The sequence below is a fragment of the Brassica napus genome, chromosome C9 (assembly GCF_020379485.1).
Source record: "Brassica napus cultivar Da-Ae chromosome C9, Da-Ae, whole genome shotgun sequence".
In the NCBI taxonomy this organism is placed as follows: domain Eukaryota; kingdom Viridiplantae; phylum Streptophyta; class Magnoliopsida; order Brassicales; family Brassicaceae; genus Brassica; species Brassica napus.
This window is the reverse complement of record NC_063452.1, coordinates 44,677,717-44,703,312: the sequence shown is the minus strand read 5'-3', so window position 1 is coordinate 44,703,312 and position 25,596 is coordinate 44,677,717. Positions and strand designations below refer to the sequence as shown.

General features: G+C 33.5%; 1 protein-coding gene across 1 annotated transcript; it reads left to right on the top strand.

The window, feature by feature from the left end:
• The first annotated feature begins 547 nt into the window (after positions 1–547).
• Positions 548–2,471, top strand: LOC106391064 (septum-promoting GTP-binding protein 1). Its single transcript, XM_013831626.3, has 6 exons — positions 548–972; positions 1,060–1,177; positions 1,269–1,368; positions 1,463–1,502; positions 1,974–2,057; positions 2,192–2,471. Exons 1-6 carry the CDS (start codon positions 631–633, stop codon positions 2,360–2,362), a joined length of 855 nt encoding a protein of 284 aa, XP_013687080.1. The 5' UTR covers positions 548–630; the 3' UTR covers positions 2,363–2,471.
• Positions 2,472–25,596: the final 23,125 nt, after the last annotated feature.

Sequence of the window (25,596 nt, the reverse complement as noted above, 5' to 3'; positions counted from 1 at the left end):
GATATCTGAAGATAACCGAACATATATATACTTACCCTTATATTTCTAGTTTACATCTCTTTTTTTTTTTTAAATATTTATATTGATGTTACACATACTTTAAGATCATAAATATATATATATATAATTACGGAGAAAATGATTTGATATTTATTTAAAATGCATGTCAAATTTTTTGTTTCATGCATTAACAAAAGTTACATTCAAAGTTTAAAAACAATACCCAAATTAATATCTATTTGTTTTTGAAATATTATCTCCAAACCTATTGATCATTCGATCTATAAAAAATAAAAAAATCAGTTAAGCGAAATCCATATTTTTAAATACAAGAAACTTAAAAATGAAAAAATTAATTTTTTTCTTTTAAAATCTAAATATCCGAACCCGATTCAAAATAACCGAATCCGAACTAAAAATACCTGAACCCGATCCGAAGTACAGAAATACCCGAACGGATTCTCTATCCCTATACCGAAATACCCGAAAATCCGAAATATCCGATCCGAACCCGAATGGGTATCCGAACGCTCACCCCTGATAACACCAAACGAAGAGACATTTTAAAAAGGGAAATAAAAAGAAGATGTGAGCTTGTGAACGTCAAAAGCACGTCAACTCTCTCTTTAAATGGCCGACAAAATCCATGAGATCGCCGGGAAGATGACACCTTTGTGTCGGAAAATCGTTCACGTGAACGTAAAATGGAGAATCATGGAGAAAGTATCGATATTTGGAGACTTTTTTAGGATTGTATGGAGGAAAATATTATCTTGTTCAAGTATCATCGAGAAACCTATTATTTACCGGCGAGTCGTTCACCGGACTCCTTCCACCATCGGAGAGATCTTCGACAGCGATGATGATACAACTGTTTCCGGTAGAGGGATAAGTTCAAGTTCGGATGCAGATTTGGTTAGCCTCAAGATCAGCTTATTAGGCGATTGTCAAACAGGGAAGACTACTTTTGTAGTAAGTATGAAACTTGTGTTTGTTAATAACTTTACTGTTTTCTTATATTTCTTGATTAGTTCTTATATGATTTATTTTCTTTCTAAGATAAAATATGTTGGAGATGAGAATCAAGGGTTCCTGGAGATGGCTGGATTAAATTTGATGGACAAAACGTTTTATGTTCAAGGAGTTACAATTTCTTTTAGCATTTGGGATGTAGGAGGTGAGTCAAATTAATATTAATTAATCAAATAAACAATGGAGTTTGTTTATATTGGTGATTAGTGTACTGATTGCTAATTATGATATTGTAGGTGATGAAAAGAGGTCTAAAGATCATATACCTATTGCTTGTAAAGATTCAGTAGCAATCTTGTTCATGTTTGATCTAACCAGTCGATCTACTCTTAACAGGTTTGTATTTTCCTTTTCCTTTTTAATACGATTGTTTTGTTAATATTTTCGTTTGGTTATATACTTATAATAATAGTCTTGATTATTTTGGCAGTATCTTTGGGTGGTATAGCCAGGCAAGAAAATGGAATACGGTACGTCTTAATTTTATATCATAGACTATCAATAAAAATCACATCAATCATTTTTGTGGATTAGATTGGTCATTTGGTCTAATCTATTTCTTTTTTTGACTGATTTTATTTCCTTAGTTTACCCGTTTAATTAAGAAAGTAAAGAAACCAAATTCAAATTGAATTGTTCCTTACATCGTCTTCAATGTCAATTTAGATTCGATTATATAAGAAATTGTATATTTGGAGGATTTCATTTTTCCATTTCACTTTTTATACTTGGAGGGTTTTCAAAAGTATCAATTCTTTTTTTTTTTTGGATTCAGAAAATTTGGTTCGACTTTTTGGTTTAATTTCGGTTACGCCGAATGAAATTTAGCAGGATCGTGCTTAATAGTTTATTCAAAAAGTATATTATAAAATTTTGGAATCTGATTCCAAGAAACTCCTTTTCTTAAATTCTTTGAAAATATTGTATTTTTCTTTTATCAGACGGCAATTCCGATTCTAATAGGAACAAAATTCGATGATTTCGTTCGGCTCCCACCCAATCTACAATGGACCATTGTCACTCAGGTAATACCAATCATATAACTTAACCATAAGATATAACAATTTAAGATACTTTTCATTATATTTTACGTTTCCATGATTATGTCAAGTATATACAAAAAGGTAATGTTGCTTTTATTTGATTGTATGAATACTAGGCGAGAGCGTACGCGAAGGTGATGAAGGCGTCTTTGTTCTTTTCAAGTGCGACACACAACATAAATGTGAACAAGATCTTCAAATTCATTTTGGCTAAACTTCTTAATTTGCCTTGGAAGATCGACAGAAATTTAACCTTAGGTGAACCCATTATCGACTATGATTCCTAATATAGTGTTTTTCATTTGTCACGTTTGTACATAAATTTCTGAAAAGAGTTGATAATCGTCCATAAAGAGAAATAGTTGAAAGAAAATACCATTAATTTTTTGCCTTTTAGATATTATTGTTTTTCCTTTTGCATAATGAAACTGAGTTTGTAAAAGAAAATGCTTTTTTTTTTCAAACTGAGTTTGCGTTCAAAAAAATAAAGAGAAAAAATGCTTTTAAAACCTGATCAAATTACATTACAAATACACCAAATTAATACTCGTATATCATGAGGATCATGAGGCACACTGATGAGCCACGACTGAAGGAAGATAAAAAGTCAAAACTGATTTTTGTAACATAAATCTGAAGTTTGCTCACAAGTATACAAACTTTCATGCATAGATACAAGATATGGACCGTTGCTTATAAAGTGTACATAGATAATATATGCAAGACACACGAAATATGCCAAACGATTCTAAGCTAAGCAAATACAAGAATGATTTTGTAACTTCTAACACTAAATACAAGATGAAAACAAAAACAAACATGTAAAGAAAGAGAACTAAAGAGTATTAATGTTAAACTAAAGATGCACAAGATTCAACCAAAGAAGAAAACGGTTATCACGAACGCAATAATACTAAAAGATAGACTAAGATAACAATGTTGACAAACAAGAAGAGAGACTAAGATAACAATGATGATGAATATGGATAATGTGCAAGTAATATATAATTTGATTACTTAATGATGGGAAGACTTTCAATCAACTCTTTTTCCAATAAATGGGTAAACAAGAGACTAAGTTTTTTGATGAAACTAATCCTTTCATAATTGATGGTGAGGCACGAATTAAGAATGTAATGATGTAAAAGAATCTCTCTTAAAATTATTAAAGCTCTTAATGGTAACAGCGGATTGAGCGGTGCGGGACAAGCGGTACAACTGCTGTGTAGTTCTAACAGTTATAAAAACGTATAGATATATGATATTTGTAAAGATTTTTGTTAATGTTAACTGCGGTGCGGTGCGGGGCGGATTGAAACATTCGAAACCTAAATTCTTTGATATGTCAGGTCTAAAATGTAGATGTCAATCAATTCTTAAATATATCTACATTTCTGTTAGAATTTACTATCAAAAGATTTAAATATAGGTAGGAGTTAGCAAATGTTGAATACCCTAAAGTTGTCAAAATTTGAGCATGTCTGAATTGGAATTTAGATGTAACAAATAACTATTTGTATGTAGATTCATGCAAGATAGCTAAAAAATTTATATGCAATATATATTTATTTTAAAACAATAAACAAGATACATACATAAAAAGTAGAAAATATAATATTTCATCTTGACACATCAACATTTCAACTATTCACATATTAACTATTTAACTAAATATTTAATTGTATATGTGGTTTTTAAAATAATCTCTTCTCAACAGGTGACGAAGGTGTTACACTGATGAAATGACCGATTTTCATTTTTCATATGAAGAAATTTAAGTGTTGTAAAAAATTCTTCCATAACTTTGCAATCAAACATATACAAAGAACAAAATATACAATGGTATCTAAGTTCACACAAAGTGTTTGGTTTATATATACGCTATGTTTTAAACTGATTATATTTCAACGATTTGATTTTCTGAATCGGATTCTAATTTGAATTAGTATAATAAAGTTACTGTTGGAACAAAATGTACTTTTTCGTGAAATATTGAAACCATCGTTTCATCTCCCAACATGATGTCAAGAGGACTTCTCAATTTCATCTTACAGCACTGTGCAGTTCATAACATGCCACCTATCAAAATGAAGAAGACTATATAGCATGCTATTATTTTTTCGACTACAAAGCAATATGCTATTTCCCTCTCTTAATAACCACATTTATTTAACCCAAATCCAAAACCTTAAGATTGACCAGCCATAGCCATCAATAACATGCCTCTCTTGTACTTTTAAACTGACAACAATACTCCTTGTCGTGGAGAACCATCGGCTACTAGGTTTTTGGAGAAGCGTCGCTAATATTTCTGACGAGTCCAGCCTTAATGCAACCAAATTTAAGCATCCATGATTCTATACTTCAAATAAAACTTCTTGTTATCAGTTAATTGCCATGTGAACTTTTTTAACGGTATAATTAATGATTTTATTTTGTGGAATCTGAATTCCGATTTGAGTTATATTCGCTTTATTCATAAACCGTCAACTTTTGTTTTGATAATAAATCATCCATTATGTTGCATGATGCATCTACATAAGAAGAGAGCTTCACCTGAGCATCTGATAGCAACTTGCATCCAAACTCTCATACAAATTTGGAAGAAAAAAAACAAGAGAGCTCTACCTGAGTATCTGATAGAAACAAATTCTCATTTTAACTTAGGTTACTCAGCACAAATATTTGTGAGACTGTTTTCCCTACGGATTCATTCTAAGGTTTATCTTGTAACAATGTGGTGGTAACTTAGAACTTTTTATTTTTAGGATAGGAAGTGAGAGTGTGAGACAAATTATCAGTTGATATGTCAGATAATACGGTTCCTTATATTTAGTGATAGATTCTTGTGAATGTATGTTGCCATTTTCAGACCTGCCATTGCTGACTCTCTTCAACTTTGCTTTTATCCAATCATGAATGTGCAGTTGATATGTCAGATAATACGCTTCCTTGTGATTGATTCTTGAAGTTGTGTGGCCATCAATGCCATCTCCCTACCTCCTCTTATTTTAAACTTCAGTAAAATCCACCTTACTTTGACATAAACTTTGTAATATTTACCATATTTAATGAGAACAAGATATATGTTCTTTTTATTGCGTTTGTACTAATCTTAAACTGAAATACATATGTAATATGATTGTATATGTTTCTAGATCTGGTAAACTACTTGATAGATCTGGTAACACACATGTGAATTACACCACAATTTAACATAGCTTTTAGGCAGTGTTTTTAAAACCGGACTGACCCGATGGTTGAACCGGGTTCGACCATGAACCGGTTACATAGCCGGGTTGGGTCAACTAATTGGTTCAACCATGAACCGGTCACGTAGCCAGATTGGATCTCAGAGTTATTAAACTGATAAAAACCATTAAAACTATAAAAAATCTGTAAACCATCCATATAAACATAAAACTAGTTTATATTTATAATGTTTTATGTTTTAAATTCATTTATATTTTAATTATGTATTATATTTACTAACATTACTTTTAAATTTATACACACAAATATATTAAACTAGATTATTGAACCAGATTTGACCGGATCAAACCATATTGAACCGTGATCCAAAAATTATCCGGTTCAGCTTCCTGTCTGGTTTTTAAAAACATTGCTTTTATAGTATATATGTATTCACCTTAGGTCACAAATATTATCATACATCGTCATACAAATCTAACAATACTAAAAGAGAGATATGCTCAATAGTTAGGGTGTCCACGTCATTTATAAAAATCAACCAATCAAGAGCTTTTATTCTGCCACGTCAGTACAACTTTAGTCTAGAAAAAAAATACCGGGCCATTAGTCTACGCTTTTAAAATTTCTCAATGGCTCAGTTCAAGCCCATCTTACCAAAATCCTAAAGATAGTCGACGAGAATCACTTGACTCTTCCATTTCCTTATCGTTTCAGCTCTCTGTAAATGGACGTTATCATCATCACTCTCGATCATTCAATGGTGTTCTTTACTTTTTCATCACAGTTTCGTTCCACCTCCCTTTATATAGAGCTTGCAGTTCGTCGACATGTTACTGATTGGGTCTACGGTTTCGATCCAGTCTCATCAATCTGAGATTTATTGTTACCCAAGAAGAACAGCGATGCTTGGAAGGTGTGATAGGTACCGTCGTAGAACTCAAATTCAATAGTAAGATATCCAGGTCTCGCTGCGAGTCTAATCAATTGTTTAAATCCTATAATTCCTGCTCTCGTATGCGAATTATGCAGAGTGTCGAACAATACTAAAGAGTTGTCGATCGATACTTCTTTTAAACAAGCATTAACGTTCAGATCGATAAGTTCACTAGACTAATTAAACCAGCTCTCGCATGCGTCTAACAATCTAACTCAGCAGAATTAGTTTCAGGAATCAAACCCACTCTCGCAGGTGTCGATTTATTTCGTGGAATCTGAACTCCCATTTGAGTAATGTTCGTTTTATTCAAAAACCGTTAACTTTTATTTTGATAATAAATATTCCAGAGAGCATGATGCATCAACATAAGAAGAGAGCTCCGCCTGATCGTCTGATAGCAACTTGCATCCAAACTCTCATACAAATTTGGAAGAAAAAAAACAAGAGAGCTCTACCTGAGTATCTGATAGAAACGAATTCTGATTTTAACTTGGGTTACTCAGCACAAATATTTTGTGAGACTGTTTTCCCTATGGATTTATTCTAAGGTTTATCTTGTAAAATTGTGGTAGTAATTTATAACTTTTTAGGATAGGAAGTGAGAGTGTGAGACAAATTATCAATTGATACGTCAAATAATACGCTTCCTTACATTTAGTGATAGATTCTTGTGAATGTATACGGCCATTTCAGACATGCCATTGCTGACTCTCTTCAACTTTGCTTTTATCCAATCTTGAATGTACAGCTGATATGTCAGATAATACGCTTCCTTGAAGTTGTGTGGCCATCAAAGCCATCTTCTTAGCTCCTCTTATTATAAAATTCTGGAAAAATCCTCCTTACTTTGACATAAACTTTGTAATATTTACCATATTTAATCAGAACAAGATATATGTTCTTTTAATTGTGTTTGTACTAATCCTAAACCCAAATACAAATGTAATATGATTGTATATGTTTCTATAGTAATTCAGTGCTGGAGTGAAATTTTTTTTTTTGAGAACCACACCAGCTTGAGAACAAGCTGCAGTTCAGCGAGGAAGGAAATATAACTCAGCTATGAGGCAATATTTATGGCATTCAGTGAAGCTGGAAGCAATATATTATATATGTGATGTTTATGTTGGAAAGCAATACAATGTTTGGTTACATTTAAAGGATCTTTGGCTATGACATACCAATGTGTGTAGGTTTGGATTTTGAAAGAGACAACATGAAAAATCTGGGTTTTTTCTTACAAGACATTCTTAGATTAATTCATGCAGCTTGAGGACAAGTCGACTCTCATAGGAGAAAGGTAAATGATTAGGTGTTTTGGACCATAAGAAGTGGAGAGCCTTTTGGCTTTGAAGAGAAAAGGATTCTATAGCAAACCCTAGATTATTTAATAAGAGAGGTAGGACACATCAATTAAGAAAACTGCAAGTGATGCAAGTCCAAAGAATCCAAAAATACATTTGGAGAAAATTCAGCTTATGAACGAGAAAACATGTACATGTATCATTTATACAAATTTCATATACGTTAATGTTTCGGTTATTAGAGTCTTCAACACAAATGATTACGAAACAATATTTAAACAAATTGAAAATTTGACAAAAAACAATACATTGACATGAACATTTAAGTTTGTGAGTCTTGTGAGTTGGGAGTTGCAGGAACGTCAGAAGAAAAATATGAGACAAGTTCTGTAGACACTTTATTAATCTTTCACAAACCATATATTTATTTAAAAGAAGAAAAATTGATTGTTTTGACAGAATTTTGGTTTATATACTAACCATGGTTTGACCGGTTCATTGGGTCGACGGTTTCTGGGGTTTTAAGTGTTCAATATGAGTTTTTATCTTGTTCAATCTTAGTTGGGTTTTGGCATTAATCCAACCTAGATTAGTGTCTGATTTTCGGTTTAACCCAGTCCGACCGCCGGTTCTGTCCGGGTTTAAAATACTGGAGAAAAGGAAAGTGACAGGATTTAACTAGATATTGTAACTGAAACTTTGTGAATACATGCTCATAGTACACATTGCTCGTGTTAAACAAAACCACAGGCGAATTCGAACTAAAATTAAAGGAATAAGAAAAACATTAACTAAATTTTTAATTTAGATGTTACTCCAACATTTATTATTATCTTTGGTCCACAGAGATGACCAAGTCCTCATTTTTTCAAAGGTTTTTTATTCATAAAGCAAACACATCGAAGCAAACATAAATGGATTTAGACAGGAAAATCCATTGTTAAAGTTTCGAAAACATCACTCGATAGGATTAACATCAATATTAATTCTCTCAAGATAGAGATACATCCACCGCTTGGAGAGAACGCTCGTCTGAACACAATTCACCAAAGGCAAACGGGAAATGATGAGGATTAGAATCTCATCAGGCAGGGTCGACAAAGATGTTTTTGGTTGAGCCCTCGAATCCATTTTTACAAGAGAAATGTAGAGATTTCGAAACAAGAGATATGTCTACAGATATGAGATCTCAAATGGCTTATATATATATATATATTATACTAATCGCATTGTAGGTTTTGGTCAAATAAGGATCCATCATAAATCAGCTATAACCATGTATGTCTTATTAAAATAATAAAATTTCCATATAGATACTTAGAAAGTCATAGTAAAAAAAAGGAATTGACTAATCATCCACTTGTATGGTGTAAATCAAAATCATCCATATATACACTTGCAAAGTTAATTAACGAATATGACTCTTCATACACTTTGTATGATGTAAAATAATAGTTTTATTTTCCTAAATCAACAAATCAAATCTAATTTTTAAATGAATTTTTGAAAGGGCAAATCTCCAAAATAGCACCTTTCTAAGTTTATATCACAAAAATAACATTTCAAAACTAAAATGACCAAAATAGAACATTTCTAAGTTTATCCTTTGAAAATTTTAATTTTTTTATTTTTCAAAATTTGAAATCTTATCCCCAAAACCTCATTTCTCAACTCTAAACCCTAAACCCTAAACTCTAAACCCTAAACCCTAAACCCTAAACCCTAAACCCTAAACCCTAAACCCTAAACCCTAAAATCTAAACCCTAAACTCTAAACCCTAAACCCTAAACCCTAAATCCTAAACCCCACCCTTTTAACTCTAAACCCTAAATTTGTGACTTTTGATAAAACATTAAGTGCTATTTTTGTGACTTTTAACCTTGAGTGCTGGTTTGAGAACAAAAATTTGATTTAGTGCTATTTTTGTCTTTTTCTCTTTTTGAAAAGGCGATTACATTAAAATATAGGCTTTAGGTTAACAGGCATAGGCATACTTTTTCCCCTGTAAATACTTGCATTAAAACGTGAAGATACACAAGTCTGGCGATAGGATGAACCTTTCCCGGGAAATACACTGACGGAAACATACTTCCCCGAAAACTAAGCCCTAGCCAAGGGAGACTGGATATACAAACAACAAAACACAAAACGACACAGCAGAAGAAACATGAGCATAACCTGAGACTAAGGTTCAAAACCATGAAAAGAGACGAACTTCTCCACACTATCCATAAGAAATAAAGCTACCAAAAATTTCTTGGTAACAGAATCTCCCACTTTGAATAAGTATAGTCAAATAAACCAAAGCGCCACAAGCTTTTGAAACCGATGAAAGCAAGCCACTTTAGAGCCTAACAAGCCTTCAAACGGAACCGGCATAGCCATCTGAAGATTGACTAATAACCGCCAGAGAAGTAGCAAAGCTAGATTGAGATTTCGATTAAATCTCTTAGGAAATGTCAGGGAGAACCAAACCACACGAGCCAAATCCAACACGACATGCAAGGAGAAAGGAGGCTATTTTAAAGGCAAGAACCACCCAATATCAGACTACACTCAACTTCTGCAAGGACTGGTGAGGCCAACTCGGATCGATTTGAGAGAAGACCAAACCCATCTCGTGATACCGTCGCTTGACCAAAAAACCCTAAAATAAGACAGAACAGAGCCGCTTAAGAGAAGACAAACAAACCATGTAACTAAAATAGAAACACCAATGATAGATGATGGGAGTTTAAAATTGGAAGAATTAATATTCACTGACTGTCATAAGAATTAATGTATACACTTATATTCATAAATCATAATCTCTCTCGTTTGATCATATGGATCTTTTAATCCTCTATAGCCAATTCAAACTATGAAGACAAAAGAATAGAGTTTAAGAACGATCTTAAAACTAAAAAGATATGCTTCATTTCAAGCATTCTGTAGATAACACATAAGCAGCAGTATACCCTTTGGAATCATTCTGCAGAGCCATTTCGACTGCAAGCACCTTGAGCGTCTTTCCAAACTCATTGTTTAATTTAGCTAATATGTATCCGCGTTAAATTCACTTGGTACCAAAACCTTCTGCAACATATGATCAAAACCAATATTGATTCATATCTTGGCATTTATAACATTTATAACAAGATGCTTCCATATGTTTAAAATAAAAATACCTTCATTAATCTTGGAGGAACAATTTCGAACGTGACAGATTCCAAGATATCAAAATATCCCACATCGTAGAGATTAATGGTCTTTGGTAATTATATATGTGATGTGACAATATTTCGCCCTTGAGATAACTTTTGGGTGTAAGTTTAACTCATTATGAATTTAATTCATTTTCGTCGTCTGGGATCTTTTCAAAACAACAAGATAAGGTAGCGACTGTAAGAGTTGCAATGGCATCCCTAATTAGCAGACGTTGCATTGAGGGGAGTACCAAGAATTATTCCAGTTCCATTGCCATGTCATGTCTGACGAAATCCAAGGTACGCTTCTTCCATTCTCTTTTTAACTTTATTGAGCTACATTACGTCCAATTAGAATGTCTCTTTGAACTCTATTGAGCTGGTTCTATCGAGCTTCCAGGAAAAGAGTTCCACACACCATTGTCATGTCTCGTCTCTGACCCAAAATCCAAGTATGCTTCTTTCATTAGTAATATTAAATCAGCTATATATATATATATATATATATATATATATATATATCAAATAAGATATAATGAATCATCTATTTCTTAAGATAATTTTTTTTGCAGAGTACATTACCAAAGATTTCTAAAATATTTATAGTATTATCTGCGAATGATATTTTTTGCTCTTACGTTAAAAGTTAGAGCGTTTAAAATCTTTATTACCTTTAATAAATAATTAGATCATATTTATTAATATATATATATATATATATATAAAATTACCCATAATTAAAAAATTATTAATTTGATAATTATCATTATCTAAAAAGATTCTATATAATGTTATCCAAAAATATTTTACATCATAATTTTATAAAAATAAATATAAATCCATGTATAGGTGTTTACGTAGTAAAAGACATTTTATTAAAATAGAAAAAAATGATCATATATAAATTTTTAATACGTAATTAATTATTAATTATTTCAAAAGCATTAAAATAATTTATTTTAATGGTTTTGAATTGATAATAAATATATTTACAAATTTTTGTAAAATTACTAAGCCCGCAAGTGCGGGCAAAATACCTAGTTTGTTATGATAACTAAGGTGATTTAGTAGAATTGTCACCTAAATTAATAGTTAGATTGTGACAAAGAAAAAGAATAGTTAGTTTGTGACAAAAAAAAGTTAGATTGTTGATTATGTGAATATACTTTTATGTAGAGTATATTCTAAAACCTTTAGAGCATCAATAACGGTGCCTCTTAAGGCTGACCCTTCCAAAACAAAATAATTTAAAATCACGTGGGACCCACCATTATTCAAAACCTGCCCTCTTCTACCTCTTTCGTAAGAGGTGAGTTTGTGAAGGTTTTGCCACTTTTCGCGGGTTCCACAGACACGTGGCGGTCTGCGATTGGTCTATTTTTAATTTGTTTTTAATTTTTTTTTTTAATTGGAAAAAACAAAAAAAGAATAATAAAAAAAAATTTAGAACCCACGTTCCCTCCCCTTGCGTTAATGGTGCTCTTATACCCTATGAACAAATATATTAAATACAAAATAGTATTTAACTGAGAGAATCTACCTATTGTTAAATTGATTACCGTATTATCAGAAGATCTAGATATAACTCATATGATCAAATCTTTAGTAACTGTATTTATAACGTTTTAGATATGTAACATTATTTTGTTAGGCCATTTCAAATTTAAATGACAACTTTTCAATAGTAGATAAAAAATAGGACTCTAGTTTAATAAAGGGAAAATTGAAAAAAAAATGACACTTTAAACTTTTATTTGTCACAATAGGACTTCTAATACTTTGGGCAATTCTGGACATATTTTACCCTTCTTTTATGGGAAAAATAGTAAACTGAATTTTAAAAATGTTAAAAAATATGAAAACTATTGGAAACATAAGTATGACAATATATATGTTTAAATGTTTTTTTTTTAAATGGAATCATATTTTATTTTATCTTCTACCTACAGTTAGAATACTCATTCTGGTTATCTACTTAGTCTAGAAATCGGATACTAAGTTTTATACATAGATATATCCAGGATATACAACTAAACTAGCATTTCTTATATATTCTAACACAGCTAGCTATAATTCGAAACGTTATAATCAAGAAAGATGTCTTCATTCTACCTACAGCTTGATAACGACATATAGCTACAACTCAATGATATAGCTTGGCTATATTACGTGCCATAACATGTTCTGCCTTTTACCTTATATGACGCCTAAAGGAAGAATATGTTTCTCAGCTACTCTACTCTGTTCTGCGTAAGTTAGTATACATATTCTAAGCAATTCCGAAAAATATGGAAACTTTCATATTCGGTTAAAGATGTTTCCTAAATCGAAACTAAATCTACCCTAAATCTCTCAAAGAATATTTTCTCCCACGTTTTTCTCCTTCCTCCCACTCCCACGATCTCTTACTCTTCGTTCTTTGTGTTTCTCTCTTCTTCATCGACATAATCATCTCTTCTCTCTATCAATACAACATGGTTCTAATCTATGTTAAATCTGGTGAACCTGCAGTTGTATCTCTATCATCGAGGGACGTACACATAAGTGAATTTTGTGACATTATTCATTTCAGTGTGTAAACAATGTTTAGATCATCAATGTGTTGTTGATGTAGTTTTTGGCGAGAAGGATAAACTCGAGACTGGCGCCTAAGGAGAGAGAGGAGCTGTACATGAAGCGGGACGTACCGCTGGAAGGGAAACAGAGGAAGCTACAGTTTGTGAACAAGATATGGACTGATCCTTACGACTCAAGGCACATGCAAGAGAGTACGGAGATAGTTGCCAAGCTTGTTGGGTTCTGTGAAAGTGGTAACATCTCTAAAGAGATGTTTGAGCTCAACTTCGCCATGCCTTCAGATAAAAGGTGGAACATTGTTTGGGACATAATCTCTAATCTTCATCTATGAAGATAGCTTTTTTTTTGTAAAAAAGTAGACAACACATAAGAGTACTACTAGTTATATCATTATGGCTGTGTTTGTAGTACTAGATTCCTTGTCAATTTTGAAACTATAACGATCAGATTACCATGTATGACCCTAGCGTATACCACGTCCTCTTGACAGTGGCTACAACAAACCTCAATTTTAACTTTTTATGCGGATGGAGAACCCTAAATCGCCATGCGAGAAGCTTCTAGGCGGAGAAGACGAGGTAAAAAAAAAGGAATTAGGGTATTGATATCTTAACCCGTGTCCCTCTTTTGTTCTCTCATTTTTTTCTTTTGTTTTTAACTTTTTAACTATTAAATCTATTACGGAAATTATTAGAGAATTATTACTTATTATTATAATTAAACTTAATTGATTAATTTAAGGGCATTATGGTATTTACATGAATTAAAATCCTATTTTCCTAAAAAATGTTGCAGAAGTCTTAAGCGGACAAATCCAAGCTCAAAGTGTCTCGTTTTTCTAATTTTTCCATTAATAAATTAGATTAAAAGAGATCAAATTGTGTTCACACAACTATAATTATCTTTGGTTCACAGAATGACCAATATCTCATTTTTCCTGAGGCTCTAATTCATATACAAACAAACCCAAACAAAATTAACCGGAGATAAACAAGAACGTATCCATCATTAATTAAGGTTCATAAACCAAACTCGAAAACTTCATTAAATGGAATAAACTAAATTTTTTAGTGAAGAATCTTGAAACGATCAATTATTTCAAGAATTGTGCACAAGTAACCTGAACAGGCTCTACACTTCGTTGCACTCCTTCATATGCAATCATCCATTGGCTTTCCTCCAACCTGTATGGCATGTAAAGTTCAATTCTTTCCAACACAGGCTCATGCTCACACCCAGACTGAATCAAATATCTAAAACATTTAGCTCGCTAAGGCCACCAACAAAGTTCCTCACCAACACAGTTTTAAGTGTCTTACACACTTATATGTTATGTTTTGCGCCCAATATTTTCGTGGATCGATACCATCATATGATGAAGTAATCTGCGAAATATAAAATTATTGTCATGTGGTTTCTTAACATGAAGAGATTCATATGCATAGTATTGTATAATTCATTCATTTTTGAGCATATATAAATATCCATTTAAATAGAATACTTACCATGATAGAGCTTGGAGGAAGCAAATCAAAAGTGAGTGTTTCCAAATCCGAGCAATGATGGAGAAGGAGCCTAACTCTGTTGATATCTTGCGGATTCAACATTGTTTTAAACACTAAGTGTTAAGTTTCCACCGGACGAATCAAATGCGTCAGAGCCTCTGATCTTTGAATCCCCAAACACATGAGAAGAGAGAGGAAAAAAAAACACATGTTAATTACACCACAATGTATGAGAGACCGTATCAGTCCAGTCTGGCGTTATGTAATCCCCAAGCAGCTTTCCTGAAATGCTTGTCCAGACAGTGAAAGTGTAGGGAAAAGCAAAGAATAAGTGATATCCACTTTCATCTATCTCTCCACATAACATACAACCTTGTGTGAGGCCCCACTGCCGCGCCTGTAGAGAGTCTATCGAAAACTGCCAACCAAAAGACGTGGGATAGCCTGCGAAAACAAACCAATCTTGACCACTGAATCTTCTACTTCTTTGGCCTAATGGTATCCCAAGTGTAGCTACTAGAGAATTTTTTTTTGAATTTCTCTGGTCCATTTGTCCACAGCACTTTATCAGGTCCAACTTCGGAATCAGGATATGGAATTGTTGCAATTGCATCATAGACCTGCGGATAGACTCTACTACCTCGTCTACGGAGACTCCAACCCTCCTCATTTGTCTCTTCAGCGAGAGTAGCATTTATACCAAGGTATCGAGTCCCCAGCTCCCCAGTCACATCTATCAGGCGGCCCAGCCCTAACCAGTTATCAGACCAAAAGAAAACCTTCTGACCATCATTTACCTCATATCTCAGCATATCAAAAGCAAGATGGCGCAACTTTAACAGTTTTCACCAAACCCATGATCCTGCAACACTTCTTTCGCTAATATCACAGTAAGATCCATCACGAAGCAGATATTGACGAGTCCATGCCACCCAGTAAGACCCCGCAAGTGAAAATATCCTCCAGATGAGAGTGAGTGCAGATACTCTTGAAGTGTCCCAAAGTCAACGCACTCCTAAGCCACCCTCATCATCAAAGGGATAACATATATCAGACCATGATACCTTTGCTTTGTGTGAGAAAACCGGGGAGCCAGACCATAGAAATGCATTGCACATGCTCTCAATAGTGTCCAGACAAGCCTAAGACAGTTTGAAAGTCGAGCACCAGAAAGCCTATTAATAATGATGTGATGGACAAAGCACGAGATGGAAAATATGTGTCTAATGCAGCAAAAAAATTCATGTGAAAAGTGGTGATTCAAGACTATGTACAATGGTCTAAGAATTCAAAACCCTACTTTATACTCTTTTACAATCCACATCAACTTCTCTTTCTTCCATATATTAATTCAACACTTATATAAATTTTGTTAATACAATGGTTTTTTTTATTAAAAATCAACACTGTACTCCATTATTTTTAATACTTGTATATTTATATACTAACAATAATAAAATGTAATTCAATTAAAAAATAATACTTAAAAAATTTTAAAAAATAAGAAAATGTATTTATACTTTTGCAAATAGTGAAAAATGTTACAATAATTATTTTTGAAATACGCTTCATAAAAATAATGTTCTTAGTTTCCAAATAAAATGAAACATATCTGTATTTACAGAGGTTTTAAAATAATAAATTTTGATGTAAGAAATAGATGAAAAAGTATTTTGCTATTAAAACTGGCTTTAGATAACTATGGTGAAAAAATATCAAAAATATGGGTAGCCAATTCAACCATATTTCAATCAAAATACAATGTTTCATACAATGACATGTGTTATTTTGGTTCCACTTTTTGCTTTCAACTAGTTGACTATTTTCAACACAATTGAATCAACATCATCTAACTTTTTTTTCAGCTGATCCATTGTAAAAGTTCAACTGTTGAATCAAAGATTCAACAAGCCCATTGCACATAGCCTAAGAGGAAAAAATTCTTACAAACTGGAAATCTTTCCAGAGCTGAGGAATCTTATACTCAAGGGATAGATTCAATGCCTGAAATCAAGACGTCTAGAAACTATCTCATGGTGCTGATGTGTTCTACAGCAATTGTGCTGCAATGCGCATTGCCCTTGGAAGAATGAGAGAAGCAATAGCAGACTTAACGATGGCTTCTTGATATGCTCAAACTTACCTTTTGAGCCACTCTGCAATTTCATAGTGTGACGTAGCACTTAGAAATCGAATCCACAAAGACTCTATTCACACAATAGACTATTACTTTTAAATTAAGCTAGAAAAAAATAAGTAAGAATAAAAGATAGTAACTTATACGAGTTGTAAGTGAAGAAGAAAGGCGCTAAACTCAGACAAATTTGTAGGAACCAAGAATTGCAAGACAAGTAAATTATCAGAGATTTGTTAAGAATAGTTCTAGAACTCAAAGCACAACAATCATATCAGTCAACTTTTGTTGTATAGGTAATCTATGTCTAGTTCCTGGAATCTCAAATCTCTTTGGAGATTCAATCAATTCAGACAAGTATTAAGATCAAGTTTGATAAGTTCATAAAATCCCTAGATTAACTCTTTTTGCAGATATGTTAGTTCATCAAGATTAATTCAGACAATCAATAATGCTTTCAGATTCCAGATTGTCAATCCAAATTTAATAATAAGAACAATCAAGATGAAAAATATAAGATAACCCTAACAATTCATTTTAGCACTTTATCAATCCTTTAAAACCCCTATCTAACAGGTGGATTTACTCAGACATAATCAATAAAACACAAATCAGAATCTGAATAAAGTGCATAAATAAATAAAAGTAAGAGATACATGAGTTATAAATCTTCTCTTTGAATGAGTTCTAACTTGTCTCTCAAAATCTCTCTAAGATAAAATAAAGCGTAACCTAAACAATGGCTTAAGAATAGAATGATTATATATGGCAAAAACTCGTCTGAGTCTATTTGTAAATATTAAAGACTTGTGGGCCAAAGTGCAATTTCTTGTAACTTCATAAAGTCGGCGAGAACGCTTAGTTGGGATGAGTGTATACCGACACCATATTTGGTGTCAATCGACACCGTGGGCAATTGTTCGAGACCGAGTTGTTCTTTCGGGCTCTAAGTTTCATTTAGCTCCCAATTGCGTCAGAATCTCCAAAGTCATCCAAAACTTACCCAAACATGCAAAGACTATAAAAATAACTCGAAACATAATATAAATACTCTAAAATAGGATTTATATCATGGTTAAACCCTATGAATCCATGATATATTAACTCCCCCAGGCTTAGCTCTTGCTGTCCTCAAGCAAAACAGAAAACTAAACTATAAAAGAGATTTGAAAATACACATTTTCAGCATTACCTTATAGGAACCACATTAATAGGTACCAACTTTATAAGCTACTTACATGTACTTGACCTCTGTTTAACAACCAAACCATTTTCAGCACACATCTCATAATTGATATCTAAATTCACCACCACTGACCTCATTTAAGAGTTTAAAGTCCAGTCTCATCGAGGGATTATCGATCAAAAATCACATGGGTTCGTAACCATTCACGTTTCTGATCACATTGACAGTTTTACTCTGGTTCATATCCTCCCTCTTTTCTCACTTTTCGAAATTATGTTATCTTTTTCTTTAATTTCATTGCTCTAAGATGTAGGCTGGGGTTACATGAAATTTTCCTACCATCATTTTCAGCTTTGTGTGATCATTCCATTTGAAGTAAAATAATGAAGTTATGGAAAATTTTCTTACCCTGTTACCATGTACTTCAGATGGAATCATCTCAAAATTTTCTTTATTTCACACATACATGTTTTTTTCAGAAATGAACAAGGAATCTGGTCCAGTGTATACCAAGCCCCAATACAAGAGATTCAAGTTAATTAAGGCCAGTTTTGGATCCTTCGGATACTCTCACAAGCATGGATGCTATTGGCAGATCGATCCAATTATGCTTTTCTATGTTGTACATCCTACAATTAATAACTGAAAACAATGGTGCTAGGTAAACAGTTAGATGATTAGTTACAAGAAAAGCTCATGAACTCAGTTTTGATTCAGTAAAACGACACAGCTGACACTCAAAATAGAATACAATGATGGTAAATACGTCCCCATACTTAAACAACATTGTTCCCAATGGTATAAAGTCTAAAGTTGGCGAAAAAACAAAGAAAATCAAGTAAACATGAAAGAAGAACACATACATGTGGGTGGGTTGGGTATCAACCACCACTTAGGTTGCATGGAAACTCCGTCCAAGGTCTGTTTCCTATTTTAAAAACATTTCAGAATCGAAATCTTTGGGAAACGCATTTAAAACGCGTTTCCTGAAAATCTCATGTTGGAAACATCGCGTTTCCATTTTAGAAATTCGCGATTCTGATTTAGAATGTGAAAATAACTATTTTCATTTGATGTTAATGATTAATTTCTTAATTTCATTTTTATATAGTTATCATGGAATAACTATTTGTTAACTTATATTTTAATATCATTTTCGGTATTTGTTATCATTTATGTATAATGATTTGACGTAGGATGAAGCAGACTCAACTGTTTTATCGAATAATAATATTTTAGTTTTTTTTGTCATCAAATACAGACTTATATTGACTCTGTGAACCAAACTGGTTACTCTGCATCCATGTGAACGACAAATGACGGTTGTTTTCTTGCACTGCGTGATAAACTATATGCCCTTAAATTCGTTGTTCGAGGTACATGAATGACTTCTGAGCTGCTAAAACTTGCCTTCAAAAACTTTATGTCTTCCAGATACACTTCAAATGCTGGCCATTCTTCTGGTTCTGAAACCATCTTCACCAGTTGGGAACAATCCGTAGCAAACGTGACCTGAAATTGATGCAGATTCCTCATATACTCCATCGTCCATATTAATGCCTCTATCTCCGCGTGAAGAGGTGATAAAGATTCCCTAACATTTCTTGCTCCCATCAGACCATCGAACCCCTCAAGGGTACTATACCAATCCTGTCCTGAGTAAATATCCTTATCTTTCCATGAACCATCTGTGAAACACCATCTCCCTGAATGGATTGTAAATTCCTCACCTCTATCGACTGTGCTGCCCGTTGTGTGTTTAGTAGTTGTGCTTCTGTCCAAAGTGTGAACTCTGTTTCTGCTATTCTTAGCTTTTCCCCGGGATCAATGTCAATATTACTAAACACTTTGTTGTTTCTCCCTTTCCAAATATACCATTAAATCCATTCAAAATGATGATCATCCATTCGTGGAAGTACTCTCCAAAAAAGGTGATCCATATTTGTGAAGAGAGAATCAGTGGGGAAATTGGCCGGATTTGATGGTATCTTGGAAAGTGCCCAAACCTGTCACGTTGGTGGACATTCAAAAAACACATGATTTATTGACTCTTCTGGAGCGCCACATCTATCACAAGATATGTCCCCTTGCATCCCTCTCGCTTTCAGATTTTTCTTTACCGCTATGCATCCTGAAATCAATTGCCATAAGAAATGTTTCATTTTTGGTGGACATCGCACCTTCCAACAAAACGCTTTCAATATATCCACATTGGGTCCAAAAAATACTAATGATTTATCCCTATCTGGGTAAACTCGTTCAACTTGATATCCCGACTTTACCGTATATTTTCCATTATTAGTAAAATGTCATCCATTCCTATCCACCACTTGAGTCCTACTCAATGGTATTCTTTCGATAATCTTCGCATCTTGTGGATCCACCAAACTTCTAATCACCTGAAAATTCAACGTTCGTGAGTCTGAGTTGATGAGAGCATCCACTGTAAGGTCCGGGAAACTGTTTTGTTGAATTTTGTTTGCTGGTCTCAGGCGAGAGTGGTTGGGAGCCATGGGTCATTCCATACAGATATGGATGACCTTGTTCCCACCCGTTTAATTAGTCATTTGCTAACCAGAGATCTAGCGGATACAATACTCCTCCAGCCATATGTCGGGGAATATGATCGGATCGGTTCCAGGGGTGAAGCATTCCTGTAATACCGTCCTTTGGAGACTCGAGAGAATAGAGTATTTGGCTTTTCTATCAATCGCCATAATTGTTTTGCAAGCATTCCTGTAATATTCTAGTTTTTTAAATATTTGATTACTTGTTTTTCTCTATTAGATAAATAAAACAAAGAAAAAAATCAAGCTTACAAGTTGATTAATCATATATATATAGACGATTCTACGATGTTTCCATTTCTATTTTAATAGAAATCACCTTTCGAAATGTTTTATTTTCGCGTATCTGTTTCCGATTCTATACAACTTAGAGCACCACTGAGGTGGTATTTATTGCTTCCTCAATTTCATAATAAGTGTCATTTTAGGTTTTTTATTTTATTTCAAAATGAGTGTCATTTTACAATTTGAATGTAAATTTATATATTAAATCTACTTTTTATCCTTTTGAATAATAAATAGATTTTGTTTAAATCATTCTCATTTAATTAATAATACATTAAATAGAAATATATTAGTTTATTATACAATTTTCTTAATCTCTGTAAAACATATGAAAGTGACACTTATAATGAAACGGAGGGAGTACAAGGATCAGCAAAAACTTAAAGTAAAGACATATACATTTTTACTTGGATATAGATTTTATTAATATGTAGTTTATTAGTAAGTTAAATAATAAAAATACAATTTATTTTTGTTATTGAGTGCAGATTTAAACTGACGTGCTATACAATTGGTGTTACGCAAGGAAGTGCGTTTTTTTCATTAATAGCCCTTTTAAAAGTTGCACTTACATCTGTCATTTGAACAAAACTTAGTGAATCTTTAAATTCACCGCAATTCTAATAACTAATTAAAATGCCACGTAGATTAATAAATAAAAAATATTAAATATTAAAAAAAAAACAACTAAAAAAAATAACGTCAATTTTAACGACGCTATCGCCGCCAGCTAAACCCTAAATCCGAACCCAAACCCTAAATCCAAATGGTAGATCCAAAACCCAAATCTTAAACTCTAAATCCAAACTCTAAACCTTAAATGTTAAACCGAAACGTAGACCATAAATCCTAAACCCAAACTTCAGACCCTAAACCCAAACTCCAGACCCTAAATACTAAACTCAAACCCTAGACCCCAACCATAGACTCTAAATCCAAACCTTAAACCCTAACCTTAAACTTTAAAGGAACAACATCTAACATTTATGGTATAGGATTTAAGTTTAGAATTTACGATATGGATTTAGGTTATAGGGTTTGAGCTTACGATTTAAAGTTTAGAGTTTGAGTTTAGGGTATAGGATTTGGGCTTTGGGAACATGATTTGTGTTTAGGGTTTGTCTTTAGGATTTTAGGTTTAGTATTTGGGGTTAGGGTCTAGAATTTGAGTTTAAGATCTACGATTTGAGTTTAAGGTATAAGGTTTGGGTTTATGGTTTAGCTAGTGGCTTTTGCGTTGTTAAAATTGTCATTATTTATTTATTTTTAGTTCTTTTGGTTATTAGAATTGAGGTGAATTTAAAAGTTCACTTTAGGCCATTTCTAACCAAACTGCAAAACACTATTTTAGTGTACTTTTTACACTAAAACCTCTCCAACCCAACTGCAAAAATCATACTATTTTAGTGTCACACTATAATTTCACACCAAATTTGGTGTGACACTATTTACCACACTAAAACACTATTCATTCTACTAAAACATTATTTTATTATTTTATTAATAAAATGTACAATTAAATAAATGATAAATAATAAAAAAATAAATACATATAATATTACAAAATAATTTTTAGTGTGAAGTTTAGTGTTGTGGTTAGAGAATAACATTTTTTGTGATGAAACTACACCAAAATAGTATAATTTTGAAATTAAAATAGTGTTATGGATTGGAGATGCTCTTGGAGGTGAACCTAAATTTTGTTCTTTCTTAAAATACAAATCAATAAAGAAACATGTTGATCGGTGAAACTTAACACTTTTTGGTAAGCGTAATTGAAAACCACGTGTATTAACGTCACCATTTATGAGTGGTCACGTTGAAAGCAGCACGGAATTGCGAAGTGAAAGAAAAAAAGAAATGAGTTCCATTGAGTCTATCCACAACAGCATAGAAAATCAACCAATCCTGAATCATCATAGAAAATCAGTCAATCCTGAATCATCATTATGCCACGTCAGACGAACCTGTTATTAGTCTGAAGCAGAATTTTCGCGGGCCTACTCATATTGGTTTGTCAATATTCTCTCAAAGCCCAAATTAAATCAGCCTAATTTTCCTTCGTAACCGACAGTTGATACGTTTAGCCTCTTCGGCTTACACCATCATCGTAGCCGATTGATTTCTGCAAAACACCGTTTCTGTGGACCCATTCTCATTCATTCAATTCCGTAACTGGCCGCATTCAACACATCAACAACTAGATGTCGACCCTCTCCCCTCTCTTCAGCTTCTTCTGCATCTCTAATTTTCACTCAAATATCCATCGGGTTGAGATGCTTTAAATCACGCACGATCGGTAGCGAGACCGAGATATTGGACAACTGTTCCTCTTTGGCTGACGTGAGTCCACCACTTACTTTGTTTCCATCTCTTACTGTTTCACAAGGTTTTTGATTAGTTTTACACTTTTACTCAACTCAGGACGATCAATTCCCGAATATCATCATTCAACTTGGGGGAATCCTTCATGAGTTCAATATCTGAGCAGAGAGTTTGTCCTTCTTAGACGTACGAGAAAGTGATGTAGCCATCTTTGAGCTGTACCAGAATCGCTGCAACGACAAATAACTTCTATTTTCATCACAAGCTTGAATCATGTGGATTATAAGGTAAGGAAGAAGACAAAAACATCAACCTCAATGCGTAGAATATAATAGCAGATCATTATCTCAATTTTGTTTGTTGGAGAATGGTATGGGGAGATAGCTGTGAAGAAATTGTCAACAAACTCCAGCCAAGGAATGGTAGCGTTTACGAAATGTCAAAGCTGCATCATCTGAATCTCGTGAGGATCTTAGGATTGTGCGTTGAACTGGAGGTAGAGATGTTGATATACAGGTTATCTACCCAAACAGGCGTGTACGCTTTCAAATTCGATACGTTCTTATTTTATTTATTAATATACTTCATATCTTGATTCAAGTTTCTATTGCAGAAAACCAGGGACTTTCATTTCTTTCCCTTTGGTCAATTAGATGAAGAGTATAAACTGCCTCTGGATTGGCCAAAATGGATGTACATAATCCAGGGTAATAGAAGATGGAACCATAGAGGATATGAGTCGTGAGGATCAAAGAAGAAGTCTGAGGCAGATCTTGGGCTGATTACAGAGACGTAGCGACAGTAACTTATTGTAATTCTTAAGAAACTAATGCTTCGTTCTTCAGTAATCTGGTTACAAATTGCTGATGCTGCTGGGAGAAACTTTTTGGATTGGAAGGTTTGGTGGCTTTGAATTCCAAAAGCTTGCTTATGGTTCTTTTACGGTGCGTATTTGAAACAATGAACCTCACATTAATCTAATTTCTTTGTCTTTTTTTTGTTTTTTTTAATTGAATGTTAAATTTAATTCAAAAGAAAAATACCTTTTACAACTTTTCATATCATGTTTTTAAATTGTAAAATAAAAGGGTAAAAAATCAACTCTCCATAAGTTTTTATCCCAAGTCTCTTGACTCAAACCACATGGCCATACCATCTCTATACTCTCTATCACCCCTCCTATGGATAACCGTAAACTGATTTCTCATAGCCTTATCCAATCTCCAAATCAAAACTGGTGCAGTAACAACAGATTCCCCATGTCTTCTTTTGTTCCTCTCTCTCCAAAGTGTATGAACTGTTAACTGAAGAGCATATCTCACAATGAACAGCTTGACTTTACCCCAACTCGAGTTATCAGTTATAAGTTGGGTAAGCCTTTCCCAGTGATCCGTGTATTGATATTTCAGAACACCCTTCATGAGAGCTTCCCATACCTGTGCAGAGTATGAGCATTCAAAGAACAGGTGCGTTAGAGTCTCCAAAGGCTCATTGCATAAAATGCAGGACACATCTCCATTAGTATTCCAGCATTGCATTCTCTCCCTTGTTGCTAATCTCCCACGCATAGCAATCCAAGTGACAAAAGCATATTTAGGTGTCGCATGCTTGAACCAAACAACCTTATACCAGTCACACAAGATATGATTATCTCTAATGTTAAGCCAAGTTTCGTTTGTAGAAAAACTTCTCTTGAATCTACCTTTCCCATTTTTCCACATCGAGACATCTTCATCTTGAGTCCAATTTTCTTTAAACTTCTCTATCTCCAGTTCAATCCTATTGAGCATAGGCACTCTGTGACGCCTTCTTCTATGATTTCTACAATCCTCCACTGTTGCATTTACAGAGATACCCATGTCAATATAGCTTCCATCACGCACAATATCTTTCAGACACCCCAGCGGACTCCAAATCTCATGCCAAAAAGAAGTTCTCTTGCCATTCCCCACTTCAACCCTATAGAGTTGTTTTGCTTTCTCCCTGCTTTTCAAAATTTTCCTCCACATCCAAGAGCCACTTTGTGTGCTATCCTTTACTGTCCATATAGACCCTTTCCGAATGAGATAGGTTTTTATCCAATTCATCCAAAGCGAATGAGCAGACAGAATTCTCCATACCAGCTTAAGGCAACATACTTGGTTGACTTCTTTCAATGGTCTTAGCCCCAATCCACCCTCCAGCTTCATTTTACACACATCCTCCCAAGAAACTTTAGTCTTTCTTCCATTTAGCTCTGGACCAGACCAGAGAAAAGCAGAGCATATTCTTTCCACTTCCTTAATGAATCCACTAGGCAGTC